We start from the raw sequence: 26,958 nt of genomic DNA, 5'->3' as shown, positions 1-26,958 counted from the left end.
TAGAATTTTAATTATCATTAGTTCAGCGTCCTTCCCAGTACCCACCTCGTGTCTTTACTTACTTATGTTTTCCATTGGCATTAAGCCATGGAGCTATCGAGCATTGATGATGCTATCTTTGTTTACAGTTGTTTGTTTTTCTAGTAGCCAACTGCTTTTCAAAATTTGAAGGTTATATGAGGCAATCTAGATGGAAGTATTTAAAAAAAAAACTAGAACTGTAATCATCTGTGTGAAGTAATTCCCTTCTGGAAATATTGTGGCCAATGTTTAATCTGAGTTATTACAACCAAGGCAGGAGGAGTGCACTGTCTTTCTCTAGTTCCACTTCTCTACAGGTAACAACATATATTTAAATGTTTAGCCAGTTACCAATACAGTCAATCATAAATCCTAGTCTTTATCCCAAAATAAAATACACCAGCCAGGTTTCTTTAATAAACAACAAAATTATCAGTTTATTATAAAACAAGACTTTTATCCAGTAAAGATGCAACGCATTAACACACCGATTGAAATATGAAACTTCCCTTTTAAATACCCACTGCATGCACACAGGTTAAAGAAAAAAAAAGAAATTTTCTCTGCAGAAGTCTTCTGCAAAAAAAAAAGACAAAAAAGAATGCTTTGGCCAAATACTTTCTTTCTCCTTGAAGAAAAGGATGAGATATATTGTGTCCCAAATGGCATACAGTCTGGCATCAAGTACTCTTAAATGGATCACTGGGATCTTTTCTGGAGCAGTTCTTTTCAGGCGGCATCGAGAGTTAATCTGGCAGGCTTTCCAGGATCTTCTCGGGAGAAATGGGGCATTGGGGGCTTTAGCGCTCACTAGATTTTCCAGGGTCTTTTAGGTGGAGGAAAGATGAGCTGGAGATTTCTTTCAGCAGGCTACAAACCCAACTGCTTTCAAAACAGTCCACACACCAACAGGTCAAAACCTGGCCACCAAGGTTCCTGTTGTTTATTTAGCTTAAGACATGTGATATCCAGTAAAGGTTGTTTTTGAACACAAAGCTCAAGCATCTTCCCAGTGACCCTTGTTTTCTAAATGGACAAATGTCCTCAACATTTTAAGAATGGAGCACCCTCATAACAGAGTCCAGTGAATGGTTGACATTCCAAATAGACCAAATTAAAGGCAACTAAACTGTCAAATTGGCTGTCCTGGTCAATCTAATTAAAAGATGTTTCTGTGAAGAGTTCGAGGTTTGTCTGTAAACTCCCACATTAATAGGTTCCTGATCTCAACCTTGTTGTGGGGGAGACACAGAGGGGTGAGGAAAAAGCTGTCGCTCAGCTGCTCCCATACACCATGTATGATTGACAGAGTACCATTGGTAAAGGCCTATGAGGAAGTCATTTTTCTGGTCACAATTTCTTGGCGAACCAGGGAGATAGGGTGGGGAGTGGAGTGGAGCTGAATGTAATTGTGAAAATAACTTGGCAAAATAGGAGGATGGTAGAGTCATAAAGAGCGATAGTTAAGCTTATCCTAATCACTAATTGAAGAATTTTTTGTCTCATAGTTCTTTTCTCAACAAATGTTAACTGTAAACCATAAATCTGTCAAAGATTTGAAAATTGCTCCCACATCTTGAGAGTGCTTCTACCATTTCTGTTCCACTCCTGGACAGCATATAAGAAGCAGCTTGACATCTGATGGGTGGCCTTTTTCACAACCTGTATTTCATCAATGCTACAACAGTCAGGCTACAGTATGCTTTCCTCCCTGTATTACATGCTTTTTCTCCTCTCTACAATTGCAACATGTTGCAATCAAGGCCCGTGACACACACACATTGTTACTCAAACTCATTTTCTTAACACTCAAAATCTTGGAATTACTGCTACTGATCCCCTACTTCACTAATGAGAGCATGTGGTGTGTGTATGACCTTTCCAGCCTTTACTGTGTCGCCTGTAGTGAGCTGCATTGTTGAAGCTTAAGCTATTTTAAAAAAAAAGGCCTGCCTGATTTCATGGGTCCAAATGGTTCTTGACTGGGATGCTTGCTGGACTCTCTTTTCACCTCAAAAGTTCTCATCTGGCCTGGCAGGTTGTACTGCACACCTTCTGATCTCCATGTTCCTGATATAGTTGTAACAGAAGACTCCCAGGTATGCATCAGAGCTGCCATTGGTCAAAGGCATCCAATCTTGATTCGTCACAAACAGTAGGAATCCATGTGTCAGCTCTGTTAAGACAGGGATAACGACAGTCTGAGCTTTGTTGCTGTTTGTGTTCTTGATTTCCACGTCGTCTTGTCGAGAGATCGAATTGCAGCTGCAGGATTTCTATTCTTTGATGTATCTCTCCTTCAGGGGTGTCTGTACTGTATCAAATTTGCACGGTATTCAAATTGTCAACTTTTTCTGTGGTTTTGTTCACCATAGTGGAAACTTGAGGATTTGCAAATCTGAAGTGCTGCACTTTTCTACCAGTTCAGTTCAACGCCTAATGGATCAGCCTCGTCTTTGAGAATACTTAGTGTCAGATGTAATCTGTCTACCAGTGCTACAAGAAGGGCAACGTTATTCACATAGTCAAAGTGACCAACAGTGCATTCCAAATTCAAGACCATTGGTAGCAGATCAGATCAACATTAATATCCCCTCATTGTATTCCAGATCCAGTTTCACAGAAGGCTATTATTATTCCTCGTGTGCGCAACTGGTTATACCTTTGATTGAGTTGAACTAATTTATCTCGAGCACCATTCACTTTAGAAGTAACAAAATTGAATTCCTCTCCACCACATCAAATGCTGCCTTGAAATTGATGTAGGCTGCCTGAAGTGGTTTTTGGTATTCTGTGTTTGTGATTGATGGTCAGCTTCAAACTTTGGTCAGTAATGGACCTACCTAATATGAATCTACTCAACTACAGTTGTTTCTTACTAAGAATGCATAGAAATTCTACGTACTTTTAAATAATGCTACCTGGAAAAACTGAACAGGCTGGGACTCATTTTTCTTTTCAGGAGAAGAAAAAAGTTGACTTGATAGAGGCCTTTAAAATTATAGGGATGATTCCATTATTGAGGAGCCCAAAACTGAGGCCATAAATTTAAGATAGTCCATAATAAATCCACTTAGGAACTCAGGAAAAACCTCTTTACCCAGAGTGGTGAGAATATAGAATTAGCTGCCACGTGGACTGGTTAAGGTGAATAGCATAGATGCATTTAAGGGGAAGCTAGATAAGTACATGAGGGAAAAAGAAATACAAGTATATGTTGATGGGGTTAGTAAGTAAGATGAGAGGAGACTTGTGTGGAGCATAGACCTGTTGGACCAAATGGACTGCTTATAGGCTGTAAAATGCTATATAATTCTGTGACCGCTTGCTCCCAGGCATTGTATATTGATTGATGTAGGGCTTTAGTGCATGCCTCCATTCAGTATTTCAACATATCTTCCATGGGAGGCCAAACATTCCTGAGTTTATTAATGGAAACTTATACTTCCAGGATGATCAACAGATTATAGTTGATCACTGGATCTGGTATGGCTTCCTTTAGTGCTTCTTGCAGAGCTTCTGAGATCCTCATTGTGGGGGACAGTTCAGGAGAATTTCAAACCAGCTCTTCCATCTTACCATTTTCTCTGACCTGGTCGATAATAGCTGACTGTTGCCATCTTTGGATCAGTGGCTAATTCATGATGCTCACAAAGAAGCTTAATGTTGTGAAAGTTGTTCTTGGTGCAGTTAGATTTCAATAGCTACTTTGCTTTGTTTGCTTTCTAAAAAAACCTGCTCTGATGGCTATGATGAGGAATTCTCCTTCACTGCCATGACAGCAGTGTGCATCCACATTGCCATCCATAGAGACCAATCTCCTTTTCTCCATAATGTCGAGGGCTGCTTGGTTTATCCATTCATGATGCCTTCTCTTCGTAGTTCTAAGGGAGGATTTGGCTGATTTACATTAGTTCAGATTTGAACGTAAATCACTGTGACTGCACTGGGAACGATAGAGACAGTCTCCCGTGTGTCTCATTAGTTCTGTTGGTAGTCTTCGGATAATGTTTTTCCTTTAACTTGCCGCTGTCGAAACACACCGACCAAATGGAGATTTTCATTTAGTTAAGCTTTTCAGTGGCTAGGAGCCCGTGGTTGGAGCTATGGTCAGTGCTTTGATAGTCAGTAATTCATCACAGGAACAGCAGGCGGTCATTCAGCCCCTCGAGTCTGTCCCGCTATTCAGTTAGATCATGGCTGATCTGTATCTTTGCTCCTATCTAGTAATTGGATTGCTGTTCAAAAGAGCCAGCACCGATTCGGTGGTCTGAATGGTCTCCTATGCTGTACACTCCCGTGATTCTATGATACCTGCCTTGGTTCCATAACCCTTGCATTACAAAAATCGAGCAATCTCTGTTTTGAAACCTTCAATTAATCTACTCTCAACAGCTTTATGGGGGAAGAGTTCCAGATTTGCACTACCCTTTGTAGGAAGAAGTGCTTTCTGACATCATTCTGACCCTTCATTTGGAATTCCTTTTTAAAATGAATGGGCTAAAACCCTGTGGGCCTGCCAACCCATTTAACAGAATTCCCATTGTGTGCTCCCAAGCTAATTACCAGCAACATAGAATCATTGAATGGTACAGCACAGAAGGAGGCCGGTTCTGTGCTGGCTCTTACAAAGTTAACATAATGGATGTCCTTTATTACTGTTGGTATCACTTTCTTCCTGGTGTGTCCTCATTCAGCTGTTCTTTTGAGCAGGCAAGTGGAACGTGAACAGGAATGAAGTGAGGTCCAATTTTAAATATGCAAAATGTTTCTGTAGATCTGTTTCAAAAGATCTGTAGTTTCAACCTAAAACCTGAACAGGGTTGTGTCGGCTCGCCTGTCAGGCAAAACCAGTAGATGCCCAAGATCAGTTTGAAATTCACTTTCCTGGTTTTTTTATGGGGCAGGGCGCTCCTCCAGTCCTTGCAAGGAAACCTGGGTCTTCCCGTAACTAGTTTTCTCCCACGATCAGCAAGACCCATCGTGCCAATTGTGGTCTCTTGCCACTTGTTTTGTGCTACCACCCATCAACCTGGCTGTCGATCTGTTGGGCAGAAAACTGTAGCATTTTATTTAAATAAGATCCTGTCGTTGCAATTGGCCTTGTCGGGTTTTCAACGTGCTACTGCATTGCACCTTCCCACCCCCAATTGATATCGGGCCATTGATTGTAGAATTATGCACTGCTTTTAATTATGTGTATCTAATAAATCTGAGCAAACCTCAAGACTGCAATCTTAGCATTTAATGTTTAAAAAGGTACCTGAGCAGTGTGCCTTTTAGTGAAATTGAAACTTTTTTTTTCCAGACTTCATTAGCCCATGTTTTAGCCAACAACAGTAAGAAGCAGAGCAGTACAAGATTTATCAGTCTTTCTGCTACAAGTGCATCCACAGACATCATTCGCGAGGTGATAAAACAAGCTCAAAATGAACGAAAGCTATTCAAAAGAAAAACAATTGTATTCTTTGATGAAATTCACCACTTCAATAAAACACAACAGGTAAACAAAGTTGTTTGATACCCGAAACTTTGGGAACACAAATGTTTTAAGACATTTGTTTTAAAATACAGCAAGTAGAAGAAAAATATTGATCATCTGTTTAGGATATCAAAATCATTCCATTTAAATCAGTACAAATTGAATCCTTCACTCAAACATTTTAGTGCATGCCAAGTCTTTTGCATGACTCAATTTATATTTTCTCCTAATCACTTTTATTTAAGCTTTTTCCTACTTGCTGTGGATGAAACAATTGTAAACCATGGAGAATTAAACTTACATTTTGTGTCTCTTGTGTGGTAACAACTATCTTTTCTCTTCCTCCCAACCTCAGAACAATTTACTGCCTCATGTCGAGCGTGGGACAATCACACTGATTGGTGCGACAACAGAGAACCCTTCCTTTCAGATCAATTCAGCATTACTGAGTCGCTGTCGTGTCATCGTTCTTGAGAAGCTGTCAGTCGAGGCTATGGAAACTATTCTGTTACGTGCTTTAAGCTCCCTTGGGATCTGTATACTAGGACAGGATAAAGAAGCCAGCTCTATGGACGGCAGCAGAGAGTCTGAGTAAGTCCCTTTGGAACATAACTTGTAAAAACAGAATGTCCTGAATTTATTGGCAGAATGCCAGTAGGGGACAGTTCTGTAATTATTGTATAAGTGGATATGAGCAAACCTGAAATTCCAAGGAGGAAAAACAGCACTGAACTCTACTGAAGCCATTATGATATTCTTCCTTAGGACTGACTTAAGGGTGTTTTGATTTTTAAATTTCCACCTGTGGGGTAAAGATCCCTCATTTACAGCTTCTAGCCAAGCCAATAATGCTCTTTCAAAGAGCATTGTTCATTAGGAGTCTCTCAAGTACAGACTGTTTTTCATGAATCACCTAGATTTGACTATAGATTATACACCATACAGGAAAAACATTTAGTTCAATGACAGAATTTACAAAAATTAGCAGAGAATTTTCTCCCGCTTTTTCGACTCTGTAAGAAACACTTTCTGGATGAATTCCCTCTTTTACGTACAGATGGGAGGATGTTCACTTCTTTTCCTTTGTCGTTAACAAAATTGCATGCTGAGTAACCAGACATTTACGACATTTTCCTGCAATTAGTAAGTTGTTAACTAGTGTTGCTCTTGTTTAACGCTTAAGAAATTTCCTTTCCATTGTTGTCAAAGTAGGATAAGTTATAGGTAAAGTTTTGAAATAGAGGTGAGGGCCAGACTTTGCTGAAAAATGCACACTGTTATTAATATGCAGGTCGGCCAGCAGCTTGATTTGAGGAAGAAATTCCCTGCGATTTGCAAATCTCCACGTTGCTGGCTGATTTGCACCACGCCACTGTTGGCTTCACAAGAACGGATCTCGCCCTTAACCCTGTTGATTTTTATGAAGTTGCTGCATTTGCAAATTAATTGCCTATTAAGTTCATCAGTGTGTTAAGTCCAGTTGTTAACAGCAGTAGTGTCCTTTTAACGGCGTGATAATTGTTAATCACAGCTAATTAGCGTCATGCCTGGAAAATGAACTATTAAAAGTGTGGAGTCTCATTCCTTGTTGTGAATTGTTGGAGATTTTGAAAATGTCATATTTTAAATATTTACATTTTTTTTTGCTTTCGGTCTTTTTCTCTTTTTTTGAAAAGAGAAGGCGGAGGGGTGACCTAATAGAGGTCTTTAAAATTATGAAAGGTTTTAATAGAGTAGATAGAGAGTGCTTCCACTTGTGGGGAAGAACAAAATTATAGGCCATCAATATAAAATAGTCACCAATAAATCAAATAGGGAATTCAGAACAAACTGCTTTACTGAGACAGTGGTGAGAATGTGGAACCCACAACCACAGGGAGTGGTTGACGCGCATAATATAGATGCATTTAAGGGAAGGCTAGACAAACATATGAGGGAGAAGGGAATAGAGGGTTATGCTGATGAGAGTTAGATGAGGAAAGATGGAAAGACACTTGAGTGGAGCATAAATGTCAGCATGGTCTGGTCGGGCCGAATGGCCTCTTTGTGTGCTGTGTTTTTTATTATTCATTCAGGGGATGTAGGTGTCGCTGGCCAGGCCAGCATTTATTGTCCATCCCTAATTGCCCTTGAGAAGGTGGTGGTGAGCTGCCTTCTTGAACCGCTGCGGTCCACGTGAGGTAGGTACACCCACAGTGTTGTTGGAAAGGGAGTTACAGGATTTTGACCGAACGATAGTGAAGAAATGGCGATATAGTTCTAAATCAGGATGGTGTGTGACTTGGAGGGGAACTTGCAGATGGTGGTGTTCCCATATATTTGCTGCCCTTGTCCTTCTAGTTGGTAGAGGTCTCTGCTTTGGAAGGTGCTGTCGAAGGAGCCTTGGTGCGTTGCTGCAGTGCATCTTGTAGATGGTACACACTGCTACCACTGTGCGTCGGTGGTGGAGGGCGTGAATGTTTGTAGATGGGGTGCCAATCAAGCGGGCTGCTTTGTCCTTGATGGTGTCGAGCTTCTTGAGTGTTGTTGGAGCTGCACCCATCCTGGCAAGTGGAGAGTATTCCATCACACTCCTGACTTGTGCCTTGTAGACGGTGGACAGGCTTTGGGGAGTCAGGAGGTGAGTTACTCGCCACATGATTCCTAGCCTCTGACCTGCTCTTATAGCGACGATATTTATATGGCTACTCCAGTTCAGTTTCTGGTCAATGGTAGTCCCTAAGATGTTGATAGTGGGGGATTCAGTGATGTTAATGCCATTGAATGTCAAGGGGAGATGGTCATTGCCCGCCACTTGTGTGGCGCAAATGTTACTTGCCACTTATCAGCCCAAGCCTGGATATTGTCCAAGTTTACTGCTTCAGTATCTGAGGAGTCACGAATGGTGCTGAACATTGTGCAATCATCAGCGAACATCCCCACTTCTGACCTTATGATTGAAGGAAGTTCATTGATGAAGCAGCTGAAGATGGTTGGGCCTGGGGACACTACCCTGAGAAACTTCTGCAGTGATGTCCTGGAGCTCAGATGATTGACCTCCAACAACCATCTTCCTTTGCGCTAGGTTTGACTCCAGCCAGCGGAGGGTTTTCCCCAGATTCCCATTGACCTCAGTTTTGCTAGGGCTCCTGGATGCCATACTCTGTCAAATGCTGCCTTGATGTCAAGGGCAGTCACTCTCACCTCACCTCTTGAGTTCAGCTCTTTTGTCCATGATTGAACCAAGGCTGTAATGAGGTCAGGAGCTGAGTGGCCCTGGCGGAACCCAAACTGAGCATCACTGAGCAGGTTATTGCTAAGCAAGTGCCGCTTGACTGATGATTGAGAGTAGGCTGATGGGGTGGTAATTGGCTGTGTTGGACTTGTCCTGCTTTTTGTGTACAGGACATACTTGGGCAATTTTCCACATTGCAGGGTCGATGCCAGTGTTGTAGCTGTACTGGAACAGCTTGACTATGGATGCGGCAAGTTCTGGAGCACAGGTTTTCAGTGCTATTGCCGGAATATTGTCCGGGCCCTTAGCCTTTGCAGTATCCAGTGCCTTCAGTTATTTCTTGATATCACGTGGAGTGAATTGAATTGGCTGAAGTCTGGCATCTGTGATGCTGGGGACTTCAGGAGGAGGCCAAGATGGATCATCAACCCGGCACTTCTGGCTGAAGATTGTTGCAAATGCTTCTGCCTTATCTTTCGCACTGAAGTGCTGGGCTCCCCCGTCATTTGAGGATGGGGATATTTGTGGAGCCACCTCCTCCAATTAGTTGTTTAATTGTCCACCACCATTCAGGGCTGGATGTGGCAGGACTGCAGAGCTTAGATCTGATCTGTTGGTTATTGGATCGCTTAGCTCTGTCTCTCGCATGCTGCTTACGCAGTTTTGCCCATGGATAGTCCTGTGTTGTAGCTTCACCAGGTTGACACCTCATTTTGAGGTATGCCTGGTGTTGCTCCTGGCATGCCCTCCTGCACTCTTCATTGAACCAGGGTTGGTCTCCTGGCTTGATGGTAATGGTAGAGTGGGGGATATGCTGGGCCATGAGGTTACAGATTGTGGTTGAGTACAATTCTGCTGCTGCTGATGGCCCACAGTGCCTCATGGATGCCCAGTTTTGCATTGCTAGATCTATTCGCAATCTATCCCATTTAGCACGGTGGTAGTGCCACACAACACGAAGGAGGGTATCCTCAATGTTCCTCTTCCTGTTCCTGATTAGACATTGAATTCACCCACTATAATTCACTGTCCATCTCATTCCTTCGTTTTATTTTTCTCAGCCTTTACTCTCATTGGTCAATGAGATAATAATATTAGTCCCATTGTTCACCAAGGTCCAGTCGCCCTCACTGCACCATTATCAATTCACCCTTCCAGCAACTTTATAGGCAAAAAATGTTAAAACCGAAATGTGGACAAACAATTCTAACCACAGGGCATGCCACAAAGTACCTTGTACCAGCAAAATCTGGGCCAATAACTTCTCACTAAGAAACTTTAGCCATTTGCAACTTTGTCACCTTATGCATGAAAATTACTCTGGGATTTCCAATTGAAGTAACTTTTTTTGATAATGAAAGCTTTAATGGAGCATGGAATAAATATGAACTTGTATAAAGACCCAATAGTAATAAATCTGATGTACGTTATCTTACAACATCCTGTAGTACAGTGAATAATATTCATTAAAAGTTAATAAGGAGCAAAAGTAATAAATCTAAGGTTAAAAGGGAGACTTGACAACTTGATACGTATGAAGCTATCATTTCTGTATCGTTTCATGTTTACAAACCTGGTATCTATTTCAGAGGGATGCTTCTGGATTTAAAAGCGTATGTGCTGGGATTGTCACAGGAATTCAAATATGCTAGGAATTGGAGATCAGATTCTTTGCAAAGAAGATTTTATGCACTGCTTCTCGGCCTCTGCCAAAATCTTTCTGTTGCTAGTTGCTAGGAGGCACATTGTATGTACTAGGTTCATGTTGTTTCCTGATGGTGTGGTTGATGGAAGTTTGCTGTGCAGTGAAATCTACAAATCTGCTTTCAAACCCTATTTATCATCCTGTGTTGTTGGATTACCATAAACAGCGTATGATGTAAAAACCCATACAGTTTTGGGTATGGGATTCTGTACCTATCTAAAATTGAGGTACATTTCCCACAGAGGGGAAAGGTAGGACAACAAAGCCAGAGCTCCATGGATGATGAAAGAAAGAGTAAGATGAAATAGAAAAAAGGTGCATATGACCGATGTCATGTTGATAACACAAGTGAGAACCAGACCGAATATAGAAGGTTCAGAGGGGAAGTGAGAAAAGAAATGGGAAACAAAGAGAGAGTATGAGAAAAGACTGGCAGCTAAAATAAAAGGGAAACCAAAAGTCTCCTATAGGCATATTAATAGTAAAAGGAGGGCTGGGGTCAATTTAGGGAGTCAGAGGTCATGGCTGAGGTACTGTGAATCTGCCTTTACTAAGGAAGAAGATGCTGTCAAAATCATAGTGAAGGAGGAGGTAGTTGAGACACAGGATGGACTAACAATTGATAAAGAGGAGGTTTAGAAAGGCTGGCTATACTTTAACGTTGATGAGTCACCAGGACTGACAGGATGCATCCGAGGATACTGAGGGAAACAAGTGTGGAAATTGCAGAGGCACTGGCCATAATCATCCAATCCTCTTTAGATAGAACGATGGTGCCAGAGGACTGCACATGGCAAATGTTAAACCCTTGTTTTTTTAAAAAAGGATGCAAGGATAAGCCCAGCAAATACAGGCCAGTCAGTTTAACCTGGGAAAGCTTATAGAAATGATAACCTGGGACAAAATTAACAGTCACTTGGACAAGTGTGAAATAAGTTGCAAAAACCAGCATGGATTTATTAAAGGAAAATCATGTTTGTTTAACTTGATTGAGTTTATTGATGAGGTAACAGAGAGGGTTGATGTATACATGGACTTCCAAAAGGCGTTTAAGAAAGTGCCACATAACAGGCTTGTCAGCAAAGTTAAAGCCCATTGAATAGAAGGGACAGACTTCAAGAGGACGTAGACTGGCTGGTGGAATGGGCGGACACGTGGCGGAAGAAATTTAATGCAGGAAAGTGTGAAGTGATGCATTTTGGTGGAAAGAATGAGGAGAGGCAATTTAAACTAAAGGTTACAATTCTAAAGGTGTAGGAACAAAGGGACGTAGGGAATATAGGTATACATATCGTTGAAGGTGGCAGAGCAGGTTGGAAAAGTGGTTAATAGGCATATGGGATCCTGGATTTTATTCATAGAGGTATAGACTACAAAAGTAAGGAGGTTATTGTGAGCCTTTATAAAACACTGGTTTGGCCTCAGCTGGTGTATTGTGTCCAGTTCTGGGTACCACACCTTGGGCAGGATGTGAATGCATTGGAGAGGATGCAGAAATGACTTACAAGAATGGTTCTGGGGATGAGGGACTTCATTTACATGGATAGATTGGAGAAGCTGGGGCCACTTCCTTAGAGAAGAGAGGTTGAGAGGAGATTTGATAGAGGTGCTCAAAATCATGGGTCTGGACAGAGTAAATAGGGAGCAATGGAACCTATTGGCGGAAGGGTCAAGAACCAGAGGATACCCAATTTAAGTAATTGACATAAAAAAAACAAAGGCGACATGAAAAACTCTTTTACACAATGTGTGGTTAGGATTTGGAACATACTGCCCGAGTGTGGAGGAGGCAAATTCAACTGCAGCTTTCAAAAGGGAAATGAATAGTTATCCGAAGAGAGAGAATTTGCAGGACTACGGGGAAAGGTTCAGGGTGTGGAACTAGCTGAGTCACTCTTGCAGGGAGCCAGTATGAACACAATGGGCCTCGTGGCTGTCTTCTGTGCAGTAACCATTTTATGATTCTAGGAAAAGGTTGGGAGAGTGATCTAATTTTCTGAGAGGCTGGTCTTTGCCACATCATGCATTACCTATAACCAGTGATCATTTTACTGTATCTTCTAAATATTCAAAGTGCCTTTGTTACAAACAGAAACTTTCCATTACGGCAATTGTGCATTTAAGCAAATGCTCATATAATTCAGAAAACAAAAACTTGCTTTGTTCTAAGAAATTCTGTTCCTTGCTGCTGTCATGAGTTCAATGAGTTTACATGAAGTTTCTGCCAATAATGTATATTAACAATATGTCTGAGGCAATAATATTGACAGGAACACATGTTAATAAGTTATTTTATTGATATTTTACATTGGCAATGTTAAAAGTTTAATTGTTTCAATTAGTGCATTATTTGAAAGAGAACATAAAATGCTAGATACAGAAATGGATTTTACTGATGTGACTTATTTTTAAATACAAATCTGGAGGATGAATATAGAACAGTCACTGTGGTATGTTTAGAGGATTTACCTAATCTTGGGGTTCAGGTTACAACATAAACAGCAAGGATAAGTGTAGTTTTTATAACTGTTCTCTGAACCCCACGATTAGGTTACAGCCTTAAATGTCTCTACTATTAATAGTACCTGTCTCTGTTGTTTGTCATTTTGCCGTTAAGTATGTTGGACTAAGCATTTTCTTGGCAGTGGCCATGTCCCTGAATGTATGTTTTGCATGTTGTGACGACCAGGCATGAAAGGTGTCCAGGGGTCTTTTACTGTCTTCACCTGGTCTTATTATAACAGGGTTTAATTTTTAAACAGTGTTTTGAGCTCCCCGTTGGTGAATCCTTGTTCACCACTTTCCAATTATAAGGCAAAGAAATGAGCACACCAGGTTTTTTTAAGTTAAAGAAGAAAAGTGAAATTTATTAAACTTAATTAAACTCTAATTCAGTTACCGCCTACGAATATACAGTGCGTCCACGCTAGCATGCACATGCGATGTATACATGCAAAAAGGGACAGAAAAGAGCAGAAGAAAAATAGAGTGGAGAGGTTTGAGGCAGTCTCTAAAGGGGGTTTCTTGTTACTGTTTCTGTGTTTCCAGCTTGCCGTTGAGTGTTTGATTGTCGACAGCTCTTACTTTTCGTTGGGGCCCTGTATTCTTCTTAAACCTTGTTCATGTAGGAGATCTTTCTCTCTTTGGGTTCATGTGTCTTCAATGGGTCTTCAGTTCCGTGAGAGAGAGATGGGAGCAGACAGGAGAGAGATGTTCTCAGTTCAGGAGCAAACAGCTTTCTGAATTCCAATTCTCTGGCAAGTTCAAGTTCAAAAAAACCAACAGCCAGTTAGTCATGTGACTAAACTGGTCTGACCACTTCTTCTGTGTATTGGGGAAGCAAGGACTGGGTCCCTTGTTCCAACACTATCTACTAACATGCAAATGTCCTTCCAGTCAGGGGCTTGGCAATTCTTTGTGATCGGCCCTCTTTTCTTCCCAGCCACAATTTTAAGTTTTAATGTTCGTGTGGTGAAATAATGTGTGCCTCCGTCTTGGCAGGTGGGAGGGATGTTAATTTTTTTGAATAAAAATGGTGTGCAGGTTCTTATATTGGATAACCTTGCCTCCCTCCACATAACAGTAAACAAAAACCTAAATTAAGGTAATGTTTTCTTAATGAATAGTTATTGACTGCTGCTTTTTAAAAATGTTCTTGCAGGTTTCTGTGGTAAACTGAAGTAGCAGAGAATAATTATTAGTAAGTAATTTTTCATAGAAAAGTATCAATTATGTTTATAGCATTGCTGCAGGTGTTACAGAAATGTAAATAGTAAGTCACAGGGAACGTTTCAGCTGGGAACATTAAATCCATCACTGTATTTTCACCTGGTGATTTTCTGATTATATATGTTTGTTTTAATTTAATTTATAAATTCCAATTATTGAACTTCTGTAGCTTTTAAGATACTTGTTGCTCCTGTTGCACTGCGTGTTCATTGATTAAACCTAATTTTTTTTCCACACCCCTACTGCCTGAGTTCCTTCTGTTATCAGCTCCACTTAATTGAATATATGATAAATCCTTGTGTCTTCTGTTGAGTGACTAGAAACTGAAAATCAAAAATCACTTCCTTATTCTGCCCATCTCTGTTACCAGAATTTTTTTTAGCTTTTTACTCCTGTTGAGTGTTTTCCCTAAATAAAGTTGCACATTTTGTATGATTGCAACTCAGGTTGTACGTACAGTCTGCGCCTGATTCCATAAAAGATTGAGCTTTCGATTATTCCATAAAAGTTTAAAACAGAGGCCATTTGGCCCATGTGTGTCTGCCCCCTCTTTGCTAGACCAAAACTAATCCTACTGCCTCACTTTTTTTTCCCCATCAACATTCTTCTGCTTCAAACATTTGTTCAATTTTCGCTTAAATGAAGCTATATTCTCTGATTCAGCATTCCCTATGGTAAAGTATTTCTTGCTCCATTAAACCTCTGTGTAAGAAACACCTCTGCATTTTCTTTTTTACTTGCTCTCTTAGTGATCCTCTTAAATCTATTATTCCCTCACCACTGATTTCCCAGCAAAGAAAGTAGTCTTTTCCTATTCACTCTTATCAAAAACCCTTCATAATTCCACAAACCTCAGACCTTTTGATGGAAGCTGCTTGTGCAGCAATGGAAGCTGTGACATTGGTCATGGGGGTTTCACAAGTGTGCTGATGGAGGTGACCGTCTATTCTATGTTGCCAAGGATGGGTTCCAAGCTCTGCACGAGCTTTGTGCCAGGTTGGTCCTGGACGCCTTGTGCTCCTTCACATTGAGCAGACTTTCCAGTGCACCAAGCGTTTGGTCGTGTACGTCCATCACCCTTTTGTATCCTGATCTATCGAAATTCTCACCCGAGTCCTCTGCAGCAAGACTAGTCTGAGGCCTTGTATATGAATTGAATGGTTGAATACTGTCATGCAGGGCCCCACCCGCCAAGAATGAGGCATATTACTTTCGCCACGTGAACATTGATTTTTAAACTGTTACAGGAGTAAAGGGGGAGATCATGTCGAAATAACTTGATTGAATTTTTCAAGGAGGTGAATAGATGTGTAGATGAGGGTAAAGCAGTTGATGTAATCTACTTGGACTTCAGTAAGGCTTTTGATAAGGTCCTGCATGGGAGACTGGTTAAGAAGCTAAGAGCCCGTGGGATCCAGGGCAATTTGGCAAATCGGATCCAAAATTGGCTTAGTGGCAGGAGGCAGAGTGATGGTCGAGGGTCGTTTTTGCGATTGGAAGCCTGTGACTAGTGGTGTACCGCAGGGATTGGTGCTGGGACCCTTGCTGTTTATAGTGTACATCAATGATTTAGATGTGAATATAGGAGGTATGATCAGTAAATTTGCAGATGACACGAAAATTGGTGTTGTAAATAGTGAGGAGGAAAGCCTTAGATTACTGGATGATATAGATGGGTTGGTAAGATGGGCAGAGCAGTGGCAAATGGAATTTAATCCTGAGAAGTGTGAGTTGATGCCTTTAGGGAGGACTAACCAGGCAAGGGAATATGCAATGGGTGGTAGGACCTGAGGAAGTACAGAGGGACCTTGGTGTACTTGTCCTTCGATCACAGAAGGCAGCAACACGGATAGATAAGGTGATCAGGAAAGCCTATGGGATTATTGCCTTTATTAGTCGAGGCACAGAATATAAGAGCAGGGAGGTTATGATGGAGCTGTATAAAATGCTAGTTAGGCCACAGCTGGAGTACTGTGTACAGTTCTGGCCACCACACTATAGGAAGGATGTGATTGCACTGGAGAGGGTGCAGAGGAGATTCATCAGGATGTTGCCTGGGCTGGAACATTTCAGCTATGAAGAGAGACTGGAAAGGCTAAGGTTGTTTTCCTTAGAGCAGAGAAGGCTGAGGGGAGACCTGATAGAGGTATACAAAATTATGAGGGATGTAGATAAGAAGAAACTTTTTCCCTTAGCGGAGGTGTCAATAACCAGGGGGTATACATTTAAGGTAAGGGGCAGGAGGTTCAGAGGGGATTTGAGGAAACGTTTTTCACCCAGAGGGCGGTTAGATTCTGGAACACACTGCCTGAAGAGGTGGTAGAGGCAGGAACCCTCAACATGAAAGAAGTATTTAGATGAGCACTTGAAATGCCATAGCATACAAGGCTACGAGCCTTGGAAAATGGAATTGGAATAGATAGGTGCTTGATGGCTGGCATGGACACGATGGGCCGAAGGGTCTGTTTCTGTGGTGTATGACTCTATAACTCTGACTCTAAAGAAAGTGCTTTCTTTTTTTAAAAAAAAGAAGAAAGCAACGCCAACCCCTTAATTGGAAGACATTTGCATATTTACAGACTGTGCTTAAAGGAGACAAAGGACCATTCCCTGCACCAATTTGAACTTGTCACAGAGTTTTAAACTGCAGAAAGCTGTTTGCTCCTGGACTGACAAGACCTCTCATGGCTGGCTTGCCACAGCCCCTCCTGTCTGCTCTCATCTCTTTCTCACGGAACCGAAGATCCATTGAAGACACATGAACCCCAAGAGAGAAAAGTCTCCTACAGTGATCAAGGTTTAAGAAGAATACTGGGCCCCAACGAAAAGCAAGACTATCTACAATCAAGGACTCTACAGCGAGCTCGAAGCACAGTAACAAACCCCCTTCAAAGAATGCCTCAAACTTTTTCACTTTACTTCTCTTTTCTGACCCTATTTGTATGGTTTTATAGCGTGTACATGCTAGCTTGGGGCGCGGCGTGTATCCATAGGCGTTAACCGAATTAGAGTTTAAGTTTTAAATTTTGCTTTTCTTTAAACCTAAGAAAGCCTGTTTGTGCTCATTTCTTTGCCTTATAATTGGAAAGCTGTGAACAAGGATTAACCAAGGGGGAGCTCAAAACACTGTGTTTAAAACAAAACCCTGTTACAGTAAGATCAGGTGAAGGCTGAAAGGGAACCCCTAGACCTCTTTCTCACCTGGTCGTAACTAGCGTCCAGAATTGACCCACAGACAAGTGAGAAATTGGAAGTGGGAAGCCAAGTTGTTCCCAAACAGAAAAAGAGCAAGTTTTCAACACAGGATTTCTTGTGATTTGTGTGTGATTGAATACTAACATGTCTGCAACTGAAGCGAGTAGCTCTCCAAGCCAGGCTGAAGTAATTTGGGATAAGTTAAAAGCACTGTCTATGGAGAAATTGAGGAAAATGGCTGAGCAGTGTGGGATTACTGAATGTGGCAAGGCTAGGAAGTCTGAATTCCTAAGGCTAGTGGCCGACCATTTTTCCCTTGAATCTGAAGAAGCAGTGTTAGAAGTAGACCCAGACAGGGTACTGCTAACAAAGATACAATTGGAACAGAGGAAACTTGAACTGTAAGAAAGGGAAAAGGAGAGGGACAAGTGGGGGAGGAGGCAGGAGAGGGGGAAATGCGAAGAAAGAGAGCTGATGCGGCTTAAGTTAACGAAGGGGTGACAGAGTAACCCTAGAGAAAGCATGGCCAATATGGAGGAGCATAATTCAGGGCTGGGTACAAAATTGCTAAAACTAGCTGATTGAATACCAAAATTCAATGAGGAAGATGTGGAAGTGTTTTTTGTCTTTTGAGAAACTGGCAAGGTAACTAAAATGGCCAGCTGAGACCTGGTCTCTTTTACTACAGAGCAAGCTAACTGGAAAAGCCCATGAGGTTTATTCCTTGTTGCCAAATTCTGAACTGACCAAAAATGCTATCCTTGGGGCCTCTGAATTAGTACCCGAAGCCTATCGCCAAAAGTTTAGAACCCTCAAAAAAGCAAGCTAATCAAATGTATTTGGAGTTAGAAAGAAATAAGCAGCTGCCTTTTGACCAGTGACTGAGGGCTGTTAGATTCTCATAGCTGAGCTGTACTTTGAGAAGTAATTCTGTTGGAGGAATTTAAAAACACTCTCCCATTTTCAATAAAGACCCATGTGGAGGAGCAGTGGGTCCAGAGAGCCCAGAAAGCAGCCATCCTGGCCAATGAGTTGGTTTAATTTATAAGTCTGTTTCCCAGGGGAGAACCTTTCCTAATCACCCCCACAAATCCGAAAAGGACAAAGGGTATGAAAGTGATCTCCGCCCAGGCAGCCCTGGGACAGAAAGGAAAGCACGAGACACGGGCCCTCCTCCATCCAAAAAGGAAGGTTATGTGAGCAAGGGTCAGACCCGGAGACCTGTGTGCTTCCATTGTAAAAAGGCAGGGCATTTAAAAGCTGATTGATGGAAATAAAGGGAAAACCCATAGGGTTAATCAGGGCACACCCACTCAGTGAAGATGGGGACCTGACAGCACAACAGAACAAGCTGTGGGTTTAACTGCAGTAAGGGTGCAACCCAGGAAAATGTATTAGGATTCCTGAAGGTTATCAGGGTTTTGTGTCTGAAGGGAAAGTAATCCCATACCCCTTGAGTGGGGCAAGCAAGCCCATAGTGATTCTCAGGGATATGAGCCACTAGATCCCTTTTACTGGGAAAAGACCTGATCTTTCCCCCAGAGAGTGTGGTGAATACCAAAATGGTGGTGAATGGTTTTGGAGGGCAGTGTATGCCTATACCTGTACACCGGGTGCACCTGGAATGCGACCTAGTTTCGGCTCCGGTGACCATAGGGATTGTCCCTAGTTAGCCTGTGGACGGGGTTGACCTGCTCCTAGGTAATGATATGGCAGGGGTGAAGGTGGTAGGCCCCGCCCCCCCCAAGTAGTGAAAGAAAGACTGCAGGAGGTCAGAGAGACAGGGCAGTGGCAGGAGACGGACCCCTGCAGTTTCTCTGAATGTGTAGTATATCAGGCCATGATCAAGCCAGCTCCTCCAGAGGAGACTGCGTTGGCACTGCAGACAGATGACCCCGAGGTCTGCCTGCCCGAGACTTTCTTTGGAAAGTTAGACGCAGGGAATGAATTAAATAGATTTTTCCTAGCTGAGGCTCAGCGAGCCGACCCAGTATAGTGAGAGCTAGCACAGGCTGCCCAGTCTGAAAGTGAAGCAGAGGGAATCCCTGATTGCTACTATTTAAAGAATGAGATACTGAGGAGGAAATGGAGTTCTACTCACAGACCTGAGAGCAAGGAGTGGACAGTAGTTCATCAGTTAGTAGTGCTACAGAGGTATCGGAGAGAGACGTTAAGAAGGAACCACGAGACTACAGTGGCTGTACATGCCGGTATACGAAAGACCAAAGCCCGCATAAGACAGCAGTTTGACTGGCCAAAACTCCACAAAGATGTAGCGGAGTACTGCAAGAGTTGCCACATGTGCCAGGTTGAGGAGAAACCCCCAACCTACAGTGAAACCTGCACCCCTAAGTTCTGCACCGGTGTTAGGAGGACCCTCCAGCAGAGGGCTGGTGAACTGTAAGGGACCCCCGCCGAGAACAAAAGAGGACAGGCCGGCACATGGCTGGCAAAAGTTTGGAAAGAGAAGTGGAAAAAGTGATCAAAAGGGCAGGTTAAAGGAAGTCTGGGAGGAATCCTGGATGAAAACCCCTACTGACCGGTCAGCCAAAATCTGAAAAGGTAGACACCGCATCCTCCTATGTAAATACAGATGCTAGAAGCACCCCACCAGAGTTGCTAACAGTTACAAGAACCTGCAGAGACAACGAGAGACCTCTAGGGGGCACAGAAACCATGAAGGTGATGCCTTACTTAGTCGAAGTGCCACAGGAAAGTGCAGTCAAGTCTGCACACATACCTCCAGGTGGGAACATCCCAGGGAACAAAGGGGAGATTAACAAAGGACCTTCCCCCCACAGTCAGAGGAAAAGGGAACGACCCATCCCCTGAAGTCAGAAGTCTTTGCATAACTCAGCAAAGCACTGAAAGAGTTCAGGATAGACCCGCCCACTACTGACTCTCCTGAAAAAAAATTACCTCAGCAGGAACCAAAACCCTACGCAGTCATGTCAATGGGCAAACTGAAGAAAAGCTTCCCCAAAGAATCACATGGTTATTGGGATGCCAAAAGGGGGGAATTAAAGCAGCACTAGTACTCAAAAAAGACTATTTTAATAAGCTTTAAGAGTTATGAATGAATGGAAATGAATGAGATAAAGAAAAAACATTATTTTCTCTTATGTCTCTCAAACCTTTTAATGAAATGCGTTTTTTTCAAATGGCATTCATTCCCCTGGATGTGGAGGTGTCATGAAGGGCCCCACCTGCCAAGAATGAGGCACATTAATTTCGCCACATTAACATTTTTAAACTGTTGCTGGAGTAAAGAAGGAACTTTTTTTTTCAAAAGAAAGCAACACCAGACCCTTGACTGGAAGGACAGGGGCATATTTACAAACGGTGCTTAAAGTGAACAAAGGACCATTTCCCTGCTCCAATTTAATCCACAATGGGCTTTTGATTACCAGATGTTGAAGGTGGAGGAGCTCGCATTCTAGGTTAACTGCTAAGATGACTGAATACACAAACAGACATAGTCAGTCCAGTTTAGTCACACGACTAATAGGCTGTTGGAGTTTTTTGAATTTGAACTTGCCAGAGAGTTTTAAACTGGCAGAAAGCTGTTTGCTCCTGGACTGACGAGACCTCTCGTGGCTGGCTCGCCACAGCCCCTCCTGCCTGCTCTCATCTCTTTTTCTCACGGAACTGAAGATCCATTGAAGACACATGAACCCCAAGAGAGAAAAGTCTCCTACAGTGAACAAGGTTTAAGAAGAATACTGGGCCCCAACGAAAAGCAAGACTATCTACAATCAAGGACTCTACAGCGAGCTCGAAGCACAGTAACAAACCCCCTTCAGAGATTGCCTCAAACTTTTTCACTTTACTTCTCTTTTCTGACCCTATTTGTATGTGTGTATAGCGTGTACATGCTAGCTTGGGGCGCGGCGTGTATCCATAGGCGTTAACCGAATTAGAGTTCAAGTTTTAAATTTTGCTTTTCTTTAAACCTAAGAGCCTGTTTGTGCTCATTTCTTTGCCTTATAATTGGAAAGCTGTGAACAAGGATTAGCCAAGGGGGAGCTCAAAACACTGTGTTTAAAACAAAACCCTGTTACAGTAAGATCAGGTGAAGGCTGAAAGGGAACCCCTAGACCTCTTTCTCACCTGGTCGTAACAGAATGTTAGTTGCTAGCGTCCAGAATTGACCCACAGACAAGCGAGAAATTGGAAGTGGGAAGCCAAATTGTTCCCAAACAGAAAAAGAGCAAGTTTTCAACACAGGATTTCTTGTGATTTGTGTGTGATTGAATACTAACATGTCTGCAACTGAAGCGAGTAGCTCTCCAAGCCAGGCTGAAGGAACTTGGGATAAGTTAAAAGCACTGTCTATGGAGAAATTGAGGAAAATGGCTGAGCAGTGTGGGATTACTGAATGTGGCAAGGCTAGGAAGTCTGAATTCCTAAGGCTAGTGGCCGACCATTTTTCCCTTGAATCTGAAGAAGCAGAAGCAGTGTTAGAAGTAGACCCAGACAGGGTACTGCTAACAAAGATACAATTGGAACAGAGGAAACTTGAATTGTAAGAAAGGGAAAAGGAGAGGGACAAGTGGGGGAGAAGGCAGGAGAGGGGGAAATGCGAAGAAAGAGAGCTGATGCGGCTTGAGTTAACGAAGGGGTGACAGAGTAACCCTAGAGAAAGCATGGCCAATATGGAGGAGCATAATTCAGGGCTGGGTACAAAATTGCTAAAACTAGCTGCCTCCTGCCTGTCCACCTACCCCCAACCCCACCTCCCCCCCCCCCCCCCTTCCCCTTGGTAGATACAGGACTTCTCTCCACCTCTTCCACCAAGACCTCCAGTACTGTGTCTGAAAACCTTGGTGCATACTCTTCCATGGTCAGCAATTGCTCAGAGTCAAGAACACAAAATCAGTTTTCAAGTGACTTTCCCCCCACCCCCCCACTGCTTGCAGCCATAATGCACTTTCCCTTTAAGTAATGGAAGTTGCCTTTCCGTAGCACAAGCCTCTTGCAATATCGGCACTTACTTCATAGATCCAGCTAATGTTGTAGCCCTGCCCTTGGACTTTGTATGGCTGGGTATGGCATCAGTTGTGAATCAGCAGGACTTTTTGTAGGAACACAGCTGTTCATATGCTTTTACAACAGCTAGAATTTGGATAGTCTCCTGTTCCAAAAAGATATGACTTCATGACGAGTTCAGTCGCATTGCTGAAAAGGTTATGCTTTATGATCCAAGCTCTTTCCTTTCCAGTGGAATTTGTCAACTGCAAGCTAAGCAAAGTGCTGTAATCAGATATGAATTTTGGTCAATGAGCTGAAGGTATTTTCTGTTCATTAAATGGGAGATACTGTAGTTTAGTGCATAGGAACCTAGAAATTAACGTTGATAACAATAGCAGCAAACACTTAAAAACATTCATATGCCATTTCTCTGTTCAGTATTTTAGTGAAGCAGTTAACCAATTAAAAATGAAATAGGTTAATACTTAAAATAATGAACAGTGGAGTTTGTATCAGCACATTAACAGCTTGTCAGCTAATATCGTCAGTAATTTACAAAATATTTTATTCATACACTTTAATTTTAAAGCCTTCATAACTAACAGTGTGAAAGTCTCGAGCTCTCTGGATGGGAAAATCCTTAAGGAAAATGAGATGCCAGAAGACAAATGAAGGAAAACTACAAGAGTACTAATTGGTATAAGTAGTCAAGCGTTCAGAGAATAATAATGAAATAGTGTGTGGTGATTTCTTTAGCCTTTCCCCTAGTATAAAATGCACTTATGCACTAGAGCTAAGGGTTATATTGGTGCATTTGTGGACACTGTTCTGAGTTAGTAGCTAAAGCTCATTGAGTACTTTACATTTCATCCATTCTATGCTACATGCCATTGCTGCACTTGACACAGGAGCAATTGATGTCATTGAGTGCAAAGAATATAAATGTTCCATTCCTCATTTTGTATCCTCTATAAATAGTAGGTCTACTAACATAAAGGCTGGGATTTTACTGGGCCCCTGACGTCTGGTTCCGTGGCGTGGGGGGGCAGAGCCGGAAGATCGTTCCGGCAGCGGCTGCCATGGAGTCAGACGCCAAGAGGGCTGGGCCCAATCCTCCTGGTGACAGCGAGGCTCTGTGGCAGTCCACCCGCTGCTGGGCAACAGGACCTGGATTTAAATGTTAATTAATAAGATTAATAAATTAAAATACACTTACCTGCCATCTTACTGGCCTGCCGTGATCTTCAGAGTGGCGGCTGACACAACCCACGCCTTCACTTTCCCTTCTGGGGAATAATGAACAGCTCTGCCCAAAAGCAAATCCTGAAAAACAAGTTTACAACAGGCACGTGGGTTTAAAAAACAAAACAAAAAAAAGGCAGTCATGCTCTGAAATTGTTGAACTCCAAACAGCTCATCTAGAATCCTGTAGAGTGCCTAATCGGAAGATGAGGTGCTGTTCCTCAAGTTTGCGTTGAGGTTTACTGGAACATTGCAGCAGGCCAAGGGTAGAAATGTTGGTATGCGAGCAGGGTGGTGAATTAAAATGACAAGCAACCGGAAGTTCGGGGTCATGCTTACGAACTGAGTGGAGGTGTTCCACAAAGCAGTCACCTAAGCTGCATTTGGTCTCTCCAATGTAGAGGTGACCACATTGTGAGAATCGAATACAGTATACTAAATTGAAAGAAGTAAAAGTAAATTGCTGCTTCACCTGGAAGGAGTGTTTGGGGGCTTGGACGGGGAGAGAGGAGGCAAAAGGATGGGTATTGCACCTCCTGCGATTGCATTCGAAGGCGACGAGTTGTTGGGGTGATGGAGGAGTGGACCAGGGTGTCACGGAGGGAACGATCCCTTCAGAATGTTGAGTGGAGCAGAGGGGAGGATGTGCTTGGTAGTGGCATCGCACTAGAGGTAGCGGAAATGGCAGAGGATGATCCTTTGAATGTGAAGGTTGGGGTTGTAATGCGAGGACAAGGGGACCAGTGCCACGGTTCTGGGAGGAAGGGGTGAAGGCAGAAGCGTGGGAAATGGGTCGGACACGGTTGAGGGCCCTGTCAACACAGTGTGAGAGAATCCTCGGTTTGAAAAAAGACATATCTGTTACGACTGAGGTGGGAGGAGTGCACTGTCTTTCCTAGTTCCACTTTTCCACAGATCACAACATCTATTTAAAATGTTTACCTAGTTACCAATACGGACAATCATATACTCTCCTGTATCCCCAGAATAAACTACACCAACCAGGTTTCTTTTAAACAACAAAATTATCAGTTTATTATAAAATGAGACTGAAGCAAAGCATTAATACACAGATTAAAATATGAAAGTTCCCTTTTTAAATACCATACACACGCACACTGGTAAAAGAAAAAAAAATTCTCTGCAGTGCGCTTCTACAAAAAAAGAGTACTTTGACCAAATACTTTTTAATTCTTGAAGAACAAAAAAGAAAATTTGGAAGGATGTCAGTTGTCCCTTTTGATCTGGTGTCCAGGTATACGTAGACGGGATCTTTTCTGGAGCAGTTCTTTTCAGGTGGCGCGAGGATTAATCCGGCAAGTTTTTCCAGCTTCTCAGGAGAAATGGGGCATCAGGGGTTGAAGCTCTCTCACACATTGAACTCTCCGGGCTTTTCAGAGAAGTGGAGAGAGATGAGCTGGATGTTTCTCTCGGCAGGCTGACTTCCAACTAACTCAACAATCCACTATCCAACCAGAAAGTCAAAACAATATCCCAAAAGCGACCTGCTATCATAAATCTTGAAATGTTACTTCTATTGTAAAAGTCTTCCCAAGTCACCAAAGTTTCTGTTGTTTATTGAGCTTAAGGCATGTGACTTCCAGTAAAGGTTGTTTTCAAACAAGACCTCTGTGACCCTTTTAAAAGAAAAAAACACATCCATGGAATCTTTTCAGTTTTAAACTCAAGTCCTCAAAACAAATAAATGAAAGCACTTTCATAACATATCGGAAGCACTGTTATTGAAGGTGGCGTCAGAACAGATGCGTCGGAGACGGAGAAACTGGGAGAATGGAATGGAGTTCTTAGGGGCAGTGTGTAAGGAGGTAGCTGTGGTTGTCGGTTGACTTGTAATGAATATTATCACAAATGAGCTGCCCCTCCTTATACTTTTTTTTTCTAATCGGGCCCAATCCTTTGGTACAATCTGTTATTGTACTACCTGAAAGGACAGTGGAAACAGATTTAATAGTAACTTACAAAAGGGAATGAATAAATAATTGAAAGGAGAAGGAATTGCAGGGCTATGGAGAAAGGAAAGGAGAATGGGGCTAATTGAATAGTTCTTTCAAAACTGCTACAGGCATGATGCCCAAATGGCCTCCTTTGGCACAATATTGCCCTATGATTCTGATTGTACAAATCCCTGTTTCTCCTTACCTCATCAGTTCCAGCTCGCCAGTCCAGAGATATGTTGTCTTGTTCCCTTAGTCTCTTCATTGCAGACAGATAGATATCCGAATATGCTAGTTCAAGCTAACTTCACTTGCCCAGAATGCATATTATCCATTTTCATTTAGCCCAAATATTCTACTGTCCACTGTCCCTTTACATTCTTCACTTGCTCCTGATATATGTATAAACAGCACTTTGTTATTGTCTATTTATTGTTTTATATTATTTTTGACAGTTGTTTGATTTTATAGTTCTCCCTGTTCTATTCATTCCCACTATACTTCAAAGTTTTGTTCCTCAATTACTTCCATAATTTCCCTTTCTTTACAGTTTTACTTTCTTGTTTGCTCTTCATCTTGTCTGCCAGCACTCGCTGCTGTGGCTCGCATGTGAATAATGTCCACTTGGGCAAGACCCTGGAAGTGACTGGTGCCTATGGAACTCTACCAGTGAGGAGCCACTTTCAGGGTAGGAGGCAGGGAAATGATTGTGTAAACAAATGAATCCTGCTTAAAGAATGCACTTAAATAAAGAAGAAAGGAGGTTGGAGAATCATGAATAGGGAAGCTATCTATATGGATTAAGAAGGCATGCTGTTGTGAAATTATCCCATATGTGTTCGCTTTCAGTTTTAACTTGTGGGTTTGTTGATTGTCGCAGCAGTCACAGTGAAAAAATCTGATGTTCCAGTGTTGGATGTTGTCTGTTTTGGTTTCTTCTGTTATAGCAAATGGGTCTTTTAACCATCAGTTGTATGAAAAGGATATTGGTCAGGAAAATTGTTCTATTCATTACTTAGATTTATGTGTATGTATTTGATATCTTGAATAATTTTCATATTAGTAGCTCTCTAATGTAGCTAATTTACAGCACAGGCATAAGGATAAGTACAAGTGCGACATCTTGGAAGTTTTGAGCAGATCATTAATTAGGTTTAATAGTAACACATTATTTGCAGTGAGTTTAAAAAGACAATGGGCAACCTGCTCACTTCTAGTTTTAATGGAGGCAGGTTAGAGGGCAGGTGGCCATCCCACACTCAGGAGATGGGTTCATCCTTAAAAGTGCCTCCAGTTTAATGACCCTTTTATTTTTAATATCTGCAAGCTGGGTTTCCTGGTGTAATCTGGTACAAAATCTAACTATATCAGTGCAGGATATACAGATCACAAATTGAAAGCTGTTTGCTGTAATATAAAGGAGGTGGAACTCTTGTATATGAAA

At 42.2% G+C, this 26,958-nt stretch overlaps 1 protein-coding gene across 1 annotated transcript in view; it reads left to right on the top strand.

Annotated features, from left to right (window-relative positions):
* wrnip1 (WRN helicase interacting protein 1) overlaps window positions 1-26,958 on the top strand; it is a 62,319-nt gene that overhangs the window by 16,473 nt on the left and 18,888 nt on the right. Inside the window, exons 2-3 of the mRNA XM_068055293.1 lie at window positions 5,330-5,524; window positions 5,859-6,094. Coding sequence (XP_067911394.1) covers window positions 5,330-5,524; window positions 5,859-6,094 — 431 coding nt within the window. The remainder of the gene's footprint in view (window positions 1-5,329; window positions 5,525-5,858; window positions 6,095-26,958) is intronic.

The sequence above is a fragment of the Heterodontus francisci genome, chromosome 2 (assembly GCF_036365525.1).
Source record: "Heterodontus francisci isolate sHetFra1 chromosome 2, sHetFra1.hap1, whole genome shotgun sequence".
Classification (NCBI taxonomy): Eukaryota; Metazoa; Chordata; class Chondrichthyes; order Heterodontiformes; family Heterodontidae; genus Heterodontus; species Heterodontus francisci.
This window is presented reverse-complemented; position numbering and strand designations above follow the sequence as displayed.